This window comes from Mya arenaria, chromosome 14 (assembly GCF_026914265.1).
Source record: "Mya arenaria isolate MELC-2E11 chromosome 14, ASM2691426v1".
NCBI lineage: Eukaryota > Metazoa > Mollusca > Bivalvia > Myida > Myidae > Mya > Mya arenaria.
The window spans coordinates 11,112,658-11,127,912 of NC_069135.1; the positions used below are offsets into that span (position 1 = coordinate 11,112,658).

The 15,255-nt window shown below is 38.3% G+C and overlaps 2 protein-coding genes across 2 annotated transcripts; both read left to right on the forward strand.

The window, feature by feature from the left end:
- The first annotated feature begins 212 nt into the window (after positions 1–212).
- Positions 213–3,078, forward strand: LOC128217546 (semaphorin-5A-like). Its single transcript, XM_052924748.1, has 4 exons — positions 213–252; positions 673–855; positions 1,174–1,332; positions 2,843–3,078. The coding sequence occupies exons 1-4, from the start codon at positions 213–215 to the stop codon at positions 3,076–3,078; spliced, it is 618 nt and encodes a 205-aa protein (XP_052780708.1).
- Positions 3,079–3,381: 303 nt separating this feature from the next.
- Positions 3,382–4,374, forward strand: LOC128217547 (uncharacterized). Its single transcript, XM_052924749.1, has one exon. The coding sequence runs from the start codon at positions 3,382–3,384 to the stop codon at positions 4,372–4,374; it is 993 nt and encodes a 330-aa protein (XP_052780709.1).
- The last annotated feature ends 10,881 nt before the right edge of the window (positions 4,375–15,255 follow it).

Consider the following 15,255-nt stretch of genomic DNA (forward strand, 5'->3'; position numbering starts at 1 on the left):
ATTGATGAATATAATATTTAGGGTATAGATTGTTGACATTAAATGTGTCTTGTTTTTGTTAAAAGAGCAGAATGGAATAAAATAAAAACAAAATATCCATATACGAAAGTTGTTTTTTTCCTCCAGCTAATGGTCCGCAAACGGCGACCGATGCTACTGCAGGTAAAACATTAATATTAAACACTCTAATTAAAAATCAAAAGTTAAATACAATGCCTAATGGTCCGCAAACGGCGACCGATGCTACTGCAGGTAAAACATTAATATTAAACACTCTAATTAAAAATCAAAAGTTAAATACAATGCCAACCGCTTACTTCTAACTGCACGGACATCTGTCTATGTCGGCTAAAAGTAGAGCTGGCCTTTGTAGAAAACTAGACGCTCTGGTAAAAAAAGAAAAATTAACATAACAAACGAAGTCAATTATTTTAACTTCTTTTTGGGTGGTCAGGAAGTAGGTTTTAAGATAGCTAGATTAAATAAGATAGCTGAGAAGAATGAAGAAATTGTTAACTGAATGGCAAATAATTTAAAAAGCATACGAATGCACATTTACATAGGTAATGTTGAATATCTTTGGACGAAGTAATTTTCACGAGTAAGAATATGATGAGACAGGATGGTCAAGGCAAAAAGCAAGATTATTTTAGCTTAAGTTCCCTTCCATAGTTGACGGCGGATGGGCCGATTGGTTCGAGTGGGGTGCGTGTTCCACCACATGTGGCTCGGGCAGCAGGACGCGTGTCCGGATATGCAAGAACCCCAAGCCCGCGTACGGCGGAAATTTCTGTGATGGCGATTTTGAAGAATTCTCCAACTGTTCCATCAACCCTGACATGTTAAAGTGCTCTAGTAAGAAGAAGTTAATATGTATATTACACCATCTATCTTGATATATATTCATACTACTTTCTATCACGCCGCATATGGGATGGACTAGTGCCTGTGGGTTTGGGTGTGTTATCAGCGACACGGAAAATGAGTGTTAAATAAGCATGCATTTATTTAGGATATTGACGTATGTGTAAACGTAAAAACACCACAGTTAGGAAATAATATGTAAATAAATAAAATAAAACGTATTTGGTTTAATTCTAAAAATATTATAGATCAAAAGAGTTATTTTTTCTCAATTTGAAAACAATTCACATTGCGTGCTTCTCCGCACAGCTGACGGTGAGTGGGGCTTCTGGGGTCCATGGGCAAAATGCGAGGACAACATCACCTATCCCTATCGAGCTTGCGACAACCCGCGGCCCTACGACCAGGGCAAGAACAGTTTCGGTCAAAGATTTCAGTACAAGACGTGCACAACTTGCTGTCTAGTTGGTATGTCAGAATATTCGCATCTACATTTAAGTGCGACTGCTGTAAATCAAGAGGTCACATAGTTCATGCAATTTAATTCCACGTGGAGATTTTAAATAAACACATTGTGTATGAGATAATAGAACCGCTTGCTTTAAAAGATTCGCGTGTACATTTTATATGTTTTTTCATATTGTGTTCTAACTTAAAAAATACTAACTGCGGGTGATTAGAGAAAGGCGCATGGTCAAATTGGAACGCGTGGTTCACGTGCTCTTCAACTTGTGGTAACGGCACTAAGACACGCTTACGGACGTGCGACCACCCTTTACCGAGCAAAGGAGCTCCGTACTGTCCGGGAAGTAACAACGACACGCGCGTATGCACCGGGCCTGACTGTGCCGGTGACTAACATTTCCATTGACATTACGACGTCGCGTCATTTGATTTTGTACTGGAACGATTTGTTTATACGATACTATCTTATTATGACAAGCTTCCGGTTTCAGATGAGTTGTCGCTCGTGGGGTGACACGTTCTGTTGATCGAATGCGCAGATGTGGTGTCTTGTGATTTTATCGTTATTTTCCTATAACACCTAATAAAGGGAGTCTGTAACATTTTATTCCCTTATATAGGGAAGTTGTGTTTGTGAAATAATGGCGGGATGCACCAGACTACGCTGGTGGATAATCTGCCTTTATCATTATATTACGTTGGTGTAGAGTCATTTGCGTCCACTTCATGTACATTCGCACTACATTCCAATTTAATACACTACTCAAAATGTTAGTTCAAACGTAACTGTTACTTATGATACATCTCCGTCTGTCGTGGGATTACCTGTTTTCCTAATCATCATCTTGAATGGGTTTTAAGTGATCGCTATCAAAACAAAACAAAATAGTTGATCGCTAGCTTAATAGAGTATTTCGAGGATTGCTATCTCTACAAACTATTTGGGTGATTGCTGTCATGACGAACTACCAAGTTAATCTCTATCTTAACAAACATTGAGATGACCGACCCAGTGAATACAAGATTTTCAAGCTTAACGGACTCCCACCACAGACACCAAACGTCACTAAATCAGAGACACTAAACCTAAATCAGAAAAACCAAACGTAAATCAGAGACACCAAAAGTCACTAAACTACAGACACCAAGCGTCACTAATCCAAAGGCACGTAATATCACTATACCACAGACACCAAACGTCATTAAACCAGAGACACCAAACGTCACTAAACCACAGATACCAAATGTCACTAAACCAGAGGCAACAAATGTCTTTAAACCAGAGAGAAAAAATGTTACTAACCACAAACACCAAGCGTAACCAAACCAGAGATTTCAATCGTCATTAAACCTAGGGCACCAATCGTCACTACCCCAGCGATATCAAAACGTCACTAAACCATAGAAAACAAACGTAAATTAACCACTGACACCAAACGTCACTAAACCAGAGACATCAAATCAGAGACAGCAAACGTCACTAAATAAGATACACCAAACGTCTTTAAACCAGAGAAACCAAACGACACTAAACCACAGACACCAAACGTCATTAAACCAGAGACACCAAACGTCTTTAAACCAGAGAAACCCAACGACACTAAACCACAGACACCAAACGTCATTAAACCAGAGACACCAAACGTCTTTAAACCAGAGAAACCAAACGACACTAAACCACAGACACCAAACGTCATTAAACCAGAGACACCAAACGTCACTAAACCACAGACACCATACGTCACTTAACCAGAGACACCAAACGTCACTAAATCACAGACACCAAACGTCACTAAACCACAGACACCAAACGTCATTAAACCAGAGACACCAAACGTCACTAAACCAGAGACACCAAACGTCACTAAACCAGAGACACCAAACGTCACTAGACCAGAGACACCAAACGTCACTAAACCACAGACACCAAACGTCACTAAAACACAGACACCATACGTCACTTAACCAGAGACACCAAACGTCACTAAATCACAGACACCAAACGTCACTAAACCACACACACCAAACGTCATTAATACACAGACAACACTCATGTCTAAACCAGAGACACCAAACGTCTTTAAACCAGAGACACCAAACGTCTTTAAACAAGAGACACAAAACGTCACTAGACAAGAGACACCAATCGTCACTAAACCAGAGACACCAAACGTCTTTGAACCAGAGACACCAAACGTCTTTGAACCAGAGACACCAAACGTCTTTGAACCAGAGACACCAAACGTCTTTGAACCAGAGACACCAAACGTCACTAAACCAGAGACACCAAACGTCTTTGAACCAGAGACACCAAACGTCACTAAACCAGAGACACCAAACGTCACTAAACCAGAGACACCAAACGTCACTAAACCAGAGACACCAAACGTCACTAAACAAGAGACACCAAACGTCACTAAACCAGAGACACCAAACGTCTTTGAACCAGAGACACCAAACGTCACTAAACCAGAGACACCAAACGTCACTAAACCAGAGCCACCAAACGTCTTTAAACCAGAGACACCAAACGTCACTAGACAAGAGACACCAATCTTCACTAACCCAGAGACACCAAACCTTACTAAACCACAGAGACCAAACGTCACTAAACCAGAGACACCAAACGTCACTAAACCAGAGACACCAAACGTCACTAAACCACAGACACCAAACGTCACTAAACCAGAGACACCAAACGTCACTAAACCAGAGACACCAAACGTCACTAAACCACAGACACCAAACGTCACTAAACCACAGACACCAAACGTCACTAAACAAGAAACACCAAACGTCATTAAAGCACAGACATCAAACCTCTTTAAACCAGAGACACCAAACGTCACTAAACCACAGACACCAAACGTCTTTAAACAAGAAACACCAAACGTCATTAAAGCACAGACATCAAACCTCTTTAAACCAGAGACACCAAACGTCACTAAACCAGAGACACCAAACGTCACTAAACCACAGACACCAAACGTCATTAAAACACAGACAACAATCATGTCTAAACCAGAGACACCAAACGTCTTTTAACCAGAGACACCAAACGTCACTAAACCAGAGACACCAAACGTCACTAAACCACAGACATCAAACGTCATTAAACCACAGACAACAAACGTCACTAAACCACAGACACCAAACGGCACTAAAGCACAGCCATCAAACCTCTTTAAACCAGAGACACCAAACGTCTTAAAACCACAGACACCAAACGTATCCAAACCAGAGACACCAAACGTCACTAAACCACAGACACCAAAATCACTAAACACAGACACCAAACGTCTTGTAACTTCAGACATCCAACGTCTCCGAACCAGAAACACCAAACGTCACCTAATCACAGACACCAAACGCCACTAAACCAGTGACACCTAACTCACTAAACCAGTGACACCAAACGTCACTAAACCAGAGACGCCTAACGTCACTAAACCAGTGACACCAAACGTCACTAAACCAAATACACCAAACGTCTCTAAACCAGAGGCACCTAGCGTCACTAAACCAGAGACATCAAACGTCTTTAAACCAGAGACACCAAACGTCACTTAACCAGAGACACCAAACCTTACTACACCAGAGTCTCCAAAGTCACTTAACCAGAGACATCAAACGTTACTCACCACAAACAACAAACGTTACTAAACCAGTGACACCAAACGTAGGTAAACCACAAACACCAAACGTCACTAACCACAAACACCAAACGTGACTTACCAGATACACCAAACGTCACTAAACCACAGTCACTAAACGTCACTAAACCAGAGACACCAAACGTCACTAAACCACAGTCACCAAACGTCACTAAACCAGAGACACCAAACGTCACTGAACTAGATAACTTAATGCCACTAGCCAGTGTCACCCAACGTCACTTACAACAACACCAAACGTCAGTAACCAGAGGCACCAAACGTCACTTACCAGAAACACTAAACGTCGCTTAACCACAAAACCAAAACGTCACTTACAAGATACACCAAACGTCGCGACACCAGAGACACCAAACAACTCTTAACCAGAGACACCATACAACTCTTAACCAGAGAAACCAAACTTCACTAGACGAGATACACCAAACTACACCAAACCAGGGACACCTAACGTCACTAAACCAGAGACACCAAACGTCACTAAACCAGAGACACCAAACGTCACTAAACCAGAGACACCAAACGTCACTAAACAAGAGACACCACTAAACCAGAGACACCAAACGTCACTAAACCACAGACACCAAACGTCACTAAACCACAGACACCAAACGTCACTAAACCACAGACACCAAACGTCACTAAATCACAGACACCAAACGTCACTAAACCAGAGACACCAAACGTACCTTAGCCAATCTTCGCTAAACCACAGACAATAAACGTCTTTAAAACACAGACACCAAACGTCTTTAAAACACAGACACCAAACGTCTTTAAAACACAGACACCAAACGTCTTTAAAACACAGACACCAAATGTCTTTAAACCAGAGACACCAAACGTAGACAAAGGACATCAAACGTCACTAAACCAGAGACACCAAACGTACCTTAGCCAAATAAACCATTCTTCGCTAAACCACAGACACTAGACATAATTAAACCAGCCCACACATTCATCGAAATATCTTTATCATTGTTGTTGGGGTACCACCTGGGATTGGTCAGCGATACGGGAGCTTACTTCGGGGAGTAAATATATTTAAAAGACATTGCTCCTTGACAATACTGGTATATTTACACTTCAACTTCCATCCCGACCTTTCGGCAATTGCGAATATTTGATGTATGCAACATCTTCGGAAATGCTCGCATCGTGAATCATCGCTTATTAATAAAACAAAACAAAAATATTATATTGTTTGTATTGGGACTACTTTGTCCGCAGAAATAAAATGTGTACACAAGTTGGGTCGTTCCATAAACAAATGGGTGAGATATAATTAATTTAAAGACTTTTAAATGAAATTAAGTATTGTATTATCAATATTGAAAAGAAATAATGAACTTAAGATGTAAATTATAGTAATGATTTGCGTGATTTATGTCATAATCAGGTCTATGAGCGCAGTTGGGTTGGTAAAAAAATATGCTTGGAATTCGGACTCTACACACTTCAACCAGTCCAACTGCGTTCGTACCCCGATAATGACATCAATCACGCAATTCATTCCTTAAATGAACATGACTGAGTAAATCGTGGCAACTAAATCGTTACGACAATAGTAACAACTCGACCATCTCCGGCAAGCTTCGGGATGGACCTCGTAAACAGAATTCAAGATAAACGAAAATGTGGCGAAGCCGCCGATGATGAACTGAACGATGAGTAGACCCATTCGATAACATTGACATTGTACTGCAGTGAAGGATTTCTGTTCGTATCTTTAAAATCGTTACATTTTTAGAGAAAGCGCTAATCAAAAACTCGTTTCAAAAATCTTTTTATTTTCATGTACTATATCAGAAATGGTAAAAATATTAATTATTTACTCGGCAATTAGCTTTTTTATATTAAAATTTATATAAAAAAGACGTTATTTCCAGAGGACATTTAACTGGCCCTTGATTTCCATACCATGATGAATGTTTTAAAAAATGAAAAATTACTAACAAAATCAAAACGTTGCTACAGTAAACTGACACTTTACTGTATGAATACTGATTTGAATATTCCGATGTAAATAGATTTCTGGTTCTGTGAAGATCGGTAGAAGCAATCGCCATACCATTTGTTGTATGCTGGATTACTTATCTGATTGATGAAGGTTTATATGACATCAATAAGATCATGGAAATGGAAAGGCATTGATAAGTGTTGACCCATTCATTTTAGGCAACATATTTTACTTTAACATCACAAAACTGATCTTGACAAAATTAACCATGTTGGCGAACTCTTAATTCAAACACCAAATGTACATATGACAATGCATATAAACTCGATAATACTGAAATATCTATAACACAATGACATTTACAGGGACTAGCCATTGAAAAATAAACCCTACGTAGAGGTACAAGGCAAGGGCCAACACAACAATATTTACACCTCAACTTCCATTCCTTATAAAAAACTGCTTTTCGGCAATTGCGGTTTTCATCCGATGAACGCAACATCTTCGGATATGTTCGGATCGCAATTTAATGCATAACAATATACACGAAAACTGATGATCTTGCTATTATTTGTAATGTATCAGCAGGTTCGTTAAATATAAATAAACATTTTAGAATGTGTTAATTTATGATGTGTTAATTGTTTCCTGCGGACTCCACACACTTTGACCAGCCAAAATGCGTTCATACTCCGATAATGACATCAACCCCGCAATTCATTCCTTAATTGAACTAGAAACACTAACCTATAAACACCACATACACAAATTCTAATACCCAAAACAGATAACACACTCGTCAAAATACCGATAAACAATGAGATTACCGCATTGGAACGGTCAGTGAAACACGGGTTCACTGGAACTACTTTGGGCGTAAACTTGTCAACTTTTATACAATCTTCCCCCACATTTCAAAGTTTTTGCAAAATCACTTTTTTCAAAACTTATTTCTTTTTTAGAACTGACGGAACAAAGGACATAAATGAGACTAAAGGGTGATTATGAACAACACAAATCGCTGCTTCAGCTTGATACTGAAAGTGACACTCGTATTCAATATCAATACATACAAATGTATAAACAACGTCAATTTTGACTGATAAACCTTTAACTACTTACAAAATAATACATTTATGAAAAATATTTAGTACTAATAGCAAAGATTGTAACCGTGTTTTTAATAGCAGAAAGAGCAAACATATTTAATGATTGGTGAATACTAAAATATTAACTGTGGTCTTCTATGGTGGCAAATTGAAATTTTATTCTTATACCAGGAGTTTTATATCCAATTCATTGAATTTACCCTTATCGACTGAGCTTGAATTCCAAACCATGTGTTCCGAATACATTGTCCGAGTTCGCAAGCGTATCCGAAATACATATTCACGTACTGGTTTCGAAAAGTAAGATTAATACTGGAATAGCAGGAAAAAAGATCACAATTTCAAATTTGCAAACTAACAAGAAATGTCCACAATTCAATCTAGAAACTGTGCTAAAAAAACAACTTCACGTTTAATTACACGCGAAATATCGCGCGTTACAGACTGATACTGCTAATATTTGAAATAATAAGAGATTTTGCAGCAATAATATCCTGTCATGATGGATATGACGTAAACCGGGGTGGTGGACGACATACTTGTTGGAACATGTTCTTCTAGCAGATACACGTATTACAAGAAACATAATCGTGTGATCATGGGCTACAAAAAAGACTTGCTACATATCGGCGTGTATCTTTTCCGGTGGGTATAGACTATAAGTATCTTCCATGACAGAGTGTAAGATAGGTTCATCCCGACCCGAGCGTAGGGTGCGAGGGTCGGGATGAACCTATCTTACACGAGCGGCTATGGTAGATGCTTTTTCTCCCACCTCAGTTAAACAAAATTTAGTAAAAATGTATTTTTTTGCTGGAACTCTTTTGTGCGTAGTGAAAATAATGTGTATGGATATTTGATAACTCGTGGTTGTCATGGATATGCGCGCAGTGATTCAGATTATGTTAATAGTCAAAGCGGTCTTTAAAATAATACTGCTGAGAGTGGAGCATTATTTCATGAAAGGTGCGTGAAAACTTTTTAATGGTGACATTTGAAGCGAGAAATAGTTAATAAGCATTCTAAATATTGCCACAAGACAAGGTTTCTATGATGCTACAGACGACTGTCTTCAACAAGGGAAGTAACTTCAATGTGGTAACCATTTTAAAGGAGTTCCATACGGGCATTTTATCTTCGCCCGTGGGCAAGATAAGAATTTCTAGCATGGTTAAATGATTGGATCTACTTATCTGAGGTGGGAGAAAAATGTATCTTCCATGGCTGAAATTGCAGGATATAAAAGTCCATGTTGGGTAAACACATTTTTATCAACAGTACGTTTTCAAAATTAACATTATTTTAGCTTTATTTACATTTATGTTATAAGTGAAAGGTCTGTAATTAATAAATGTATGTCGATCGATAATGTCCTTATATGATCTTGATCAATACCTGTTGCCTAAAGCATTGAAAAACAATGTTTACAATTGGGCAAGATAATTTCTAGATACATTTTAGATGACCTTTATCGAGACCTTTTGATCTATTTCTGACGCTTAAGGCATAACAACTTCATCACAGCAAAAATATTATAGCAGAATTATAAAGAGCTCAAGCAAGTTGACAAATTTACATTTCGGCATTCATGTTAACCATTTCCATGTGAAAATAAGCATAATTAAAGGAAAAAATATAATAAGTAAAGCATGTACAACTGGCTCATGGAAATATCTGATAGTGTCTATTTCAAATGTATAACCCCTGTTATAAAGTTACAACAATTATATGTAATATCTATATGTTGGAGAGTTTTGTATTGTAAAAAATACCGCCAACCCATTTGTCTAAAACAGAATACAAACCAATATAGGAATATAAGAGATGTAATGCAAATTGTTTTTTGTCTGAGCACAGTCACCGAAAAAAAACATTACACACCCAAAGGCTTTTGAGTTGGCAGGTTTTCAAATTAAGAAATTAAACGGGATTTCCTGCCTTTATGATTGCACGCTCTCTTTTGGCCTCATTTGAATTGGAAATGAAAGGGAAAGCTTTTAGCCAACTAATGGCTTCATCTCATGTTTCAGAGACACGTTTAGGATCGGGATGCCTAGCAGAAAGTTTCGGCTAAGCGCCAGCGGAATAATTGAGCATTAATTATCATCAATCTCTACTTTTTAGATTTCTTCAATTGTCATTTCATTTATCTCGAACTGAAACATGGCCTTGGTGTAAGATGCTGCCTAAAGTTATAGTGGTGATCGTTGGATGATAACCTTGTACCTTTTACAGATGCTGCCTATAGTTGGAGTGGTAATCGGCAGATGATAACCTGGTGCCTTTTACAGATGCTGCCTACAGTTAGAGTGGTAATCCACGGATGAAGAACTGGTGCCTTTAATGATGTTGTAGGTTTGATATATTCTTCGTTTATTTAAGTTCGATTGTGAAGATATTCTCGAAAATTGACGTGGCCTTGATTGGACTCGAGCCGCAGACCTATTGGGTATGATGCAAGTTACTATTCCAGTAAACTACTCTCACCCTATTTAAACAGCTTGTTGTCAGATACATTCTTACTATCTTTAATTGCCTAAATCTGGTTTCAAGCATACGTGAGGAAGGTTGTGTTGTTAAGAAGGGACGTATAGTTGTTCCGTCCTTTTTCACCTTTCAAAAAGCCTTCAGGTTGTCCGGTTAGCGCAGTAGTTAGCGCACTCGCTTCTTACCAAGGCGACCCGGGTTCGATTCCCGGCCTGGGCGCGTGTGAGTTTGGTTAGTGGTCACCAAGCCGGACAAATGGGTTTTCTCCGGGTACTCCAGTTTCCCCCACAACACAAGATGACACAACATTGTGCCAGCGAGAGTGACTTAGTATAAGCTATCATAGCTTCCTTCACAATCGTTGTAAAATATATAATGGTTAAAGTAAACGCCTTCGGATGATCAAAACAAATCCAGCTAAATACGTTTTTTGTACGATATAGCCATTACATCTAAGTCGGGTATGTTATTATATATGATACATATATCGACAGCCCTATATTGTATCAAACAGGATTTTATGACAGGTGTTACTGTTCAGACCGTTCGGTAAAATGGAAATAACATGATGGTGGGGACGTTTTAAGGCATCTTCATCGTTTTAAATACGTTTGCATTACAGTAGACATGCTTTATCTTGGAGAAAGGCATGCAATCTTTTTTTGAACTATGCATGATATTATAATAGAGAGGGTTCAGTATGCGGCATTGATCGTTAGCCACGTAACTGCTATAAGGACTGTCACACTGAATGACATGACCTGTTAACATAGTCTTATAAACTTGCTTCGTACTTTCGTTTTCAATTGAAGCCAATTACAGGTTCGCCCTAATAAGATTCCCTAGTTTATCTATGATATCCATCATTTAATGTTTGACACACATGTTGGCAGTAACCATAGCATTATTAAGATACACGATTGATAAAGACATATGGGACGAGTCAACTTAATGATGGGTTCTCTAAATCGTTCAGAACATTGCCCCTCCTGTTATGTAATACTAAACTAGTACCTAGAACTAATATAAACTAACATAAGTCATTTATTCCAACTTTTTGATATAACTCGTTATCTTCAACTTCTTGGAAGGTTTCTAGAATCATGTGCAGGGGATGTAACTCTGACTCGTCTCCCACATTAGAATCCATGAGGTAGCGAGGCTTACATAGTTGTGTACTGTGGCACGAATAAAGATATATCATAGGCGCTAGAGAGTGTATATGTTGATATTCTTGAGTGAAATAAATGAATAGTACGTTCAATTAGGCCTCTTGAACACTTCTTATCGTCTAAATAGCTGATAACATTAACTCAAGTCATCAATGCTTCAATGCTGATTTGGTTATAACGCATGTTTAATTCACCTTAAACAAAAAAAAAATCACAAAGAAGTTTCAAATGTTGCCATATTCCACCACAAGTATGTCGAGATTTGTCTATTAGTGTATGTTATATAAAACACATTTGGATATACGTGCACAGTGGCACAGCCCGTATAGTCACTTATTACAGACCTCGAGCCACCTTTTCCGAATCTTGCTGCCGACGATAAAACATTAATAACTCTCTTCTCGATTTTCTAAAAAGATCAAAGTTTCAGAAAAACTATTAGCACAACACAAGTACAGCTTTGTAACGCCGCATAACAGCATCGCCGCATTAACGAAATCGACCACGTTTATGCGGTGATTTTCAACGCATACATAGGACTTTCTTATGTGGCAAAAAGGCACACGTTCCTCGCATAAAAAACAATTTAAACACATACTAGTACAATAGTGGTTGATAAAGTTTCATCAAGATCGGACTTAGCTTTTTGTGTCCACTTAACCAAGCTTTGAACTAGACTTTTTGAGACGTAAATTCTGACAAAGATTTAGTAAGATCGGTTTAAATGTGAAACAAACCAATTGATTTTTTTGCGAAAATGTTTGAAATGACGTTTGGCCCAACTTATGGCGGGAATATATGTTACGACAACGCACAACACCGTGATTTGGGACAATCAGAAAATTGAATCGTCGTATGACGTAACGCATATTCTCGCCTTTTTTTCAGACTGACGGGCATGTACCCTTGACAATGCGCACTTTCAACGTTATTTCAAACGTTTCTAGAAAAGTCAATTGTTAACGACGGACAAACAACAGAAATCCAACAATCCTCACAGCTCCACATGTGCTCTTTGTGCTCAGATGAGCTAAGAATTATTTCATCATCATCATCATCATCATCATCATCATCATCATCATCGTTTTTGTTGAAATATTAGTACTCTATTTTTTAGCTTTATAATAAATGGTTTAGTTTATCCTCTTTATGTGGCAAAAAGGCACACTTGCTCCCCATATAAGCAATTTCTGCTTTATGCGTTGAGCGTCGCCGCATAAACGTTGTCGCCCTGTTTATGCGTTGAAAATAACCGCATAAACGAAAAAAACACGTTTATGTGGCGATGCCGCTATGCGGCGTTACACAGCTTATGAAAACTCATTAGTCATGTTATAAAAGTATATCAGTGTTTTAAGTTTATCGCGAACTAGAGCCAACTACTTGTTTTTACCTTCTTCGGAATAAATTAATTAATAATTTGTTACCGAATAAAAACTCTAACCGAATAAAAGTACATCGTTGAAATTCGGCTAAGGCGATCTTATACGTATGATGTCAACGCTAAATATATTAGTTAGTCTAATACATATATAATATACAGTGCATGAACTAATTGCGCCCGATTGGCTGGTTTAAAGCGATGAAGTATTCATTTTTGTAAAGTCACTTTGCTTCAAATAAGCCAATCAGAGGCAAGTACTTAGTGGATTGCATTTCATTAACTGGGCTACATTACCGAGTCCATTCATTCATTTGCGGTGTGAATTCACATATAATGATCAACCGGACTGAGTTGCAGCGATCAAAATGCTTGCATCCCAAATAAAACGTATTAATTCCAGCGGTCTCTCTTCACCTGGAGTAATTTCGTTTAATCTGTAACACCTGAACTAAGTCATATTCTTATTTTGGGAACTACAAGGACAATCCCTGCATCCAGCTATTTAATGATGACCCTGTTATGAAGCACTGTTACCGGGCTGTAAGCGTTCTTTATGCATGTAAAATGTAAAACTTCTTAAAATTTCGAACTAATTATCAAATAATTTATTAATCGTATTCTTAATTTAAAAAAAAATCGCCTAAGGCGACAATGCTTAAAAACAAGAATGAGTAAATAAACGATACTATATACATTAAAATGTATTTTTAATGAGAGGCTTGCCACGCTGGAACGGTCAACGAAAGACTATGTATCAGGCTGTGTAAATACATGAACTATCACGAATACTTAGTAAAAGTTGCTGAACACTTTTTCTTCATCAGCATAAGCCGGACTGCCGATTCAGTTAATCAGTAAATAAAAATAAATAATAACCTTTAACCTAGTGTTTGTGAGATGAGGCTATACCAGCCAGCAATGAGATGAGGCTATACCAGCCAGCAATGAGATGAGGCTATACCAGCCAGCAATGAGATGAGGCTATACCAGCCAGCAATGAGATGAGGCTATACCAGCCAGCAATGAGATGAGGCTATACCAGCCAGCAATGAGATGAGGCTATACCAGCCAGCAATGTGATGAGGCTATACCAGCCAGCAATGAGATGAGGCTATACCAGCCAGCAATGAGATGAGGCTATACCAGCCAGCAATGAGATGAGGCTATACCAGCCAGCAATGAGATGAGGCTATACCAGCCAGCAATGAGATGAGGCTATGCCAGCCAGCAATGTGATGAGGCTATACCAGCCAGCAATGTGTGTGCGCGAAAAGCAGAATAACCAACTGAAATAGTAAAGTAATAACTTATTGCTCGGTTTTGGGCTGTCGTTTTCGTGAGAAGCTTTCTGTATGATCACATCAGAAATCGTTCACCGATCCCATTTGTGGATTCATGAGCGTGTACACTTCCTATATACATATACTACTTGTCATTTATCATGCTAGACCAATACCGGCTTGTTCGCAACATGAAGTAAACACTTCAATTAATCCTGCAATTATTTATACGATTCTGACAAGGAAATAACCAGGACGGTGGACATATTTCATTCTTTATTGACTCGTTCATACGTCGAGTATGAACGTGACAGCTCGTGCCTAAGTAGCGTTGCCGAGAGTGACGTTTTTGGTCACCATGGTGACCGATATATGACCTCACGGTGGCTGGCCGGTAAAGGATACAGTATACATGTCAAACGCCAGTGTGTTTACATTTTATTTTGGCCAAGTATGGATGTGCATACAAAAGTGATATGGACTTTTATGATTTTTAACGGTAACAATTATACAAACGTTAAATATACAGTCTTGCGGGATTAATACCACTTTGTTATATCGACATTTGCTTAATCGATAAAGAAGCAAAGATAATGTTTGTTAATAAATAAGTGATTTGATATTGGCCCTGTTATTTGTCTGAGGGCAGTCGTATTGGCACGAGGCCGAATTTTATGAAATAACTTCATGATTCAAAGTTTAAACACTAAATTTATGAAAAAATATTAACATATTAGTTTCGTGCTCAAACAGTCGACGAACGTTTTAATACTGACTTTTAAATACAATGGCTGCCGTTTTCGAATTTCCAGCTACGAATCTATGTCATTTTTGGCCCTGTTTAATTAGCCATTCAAATT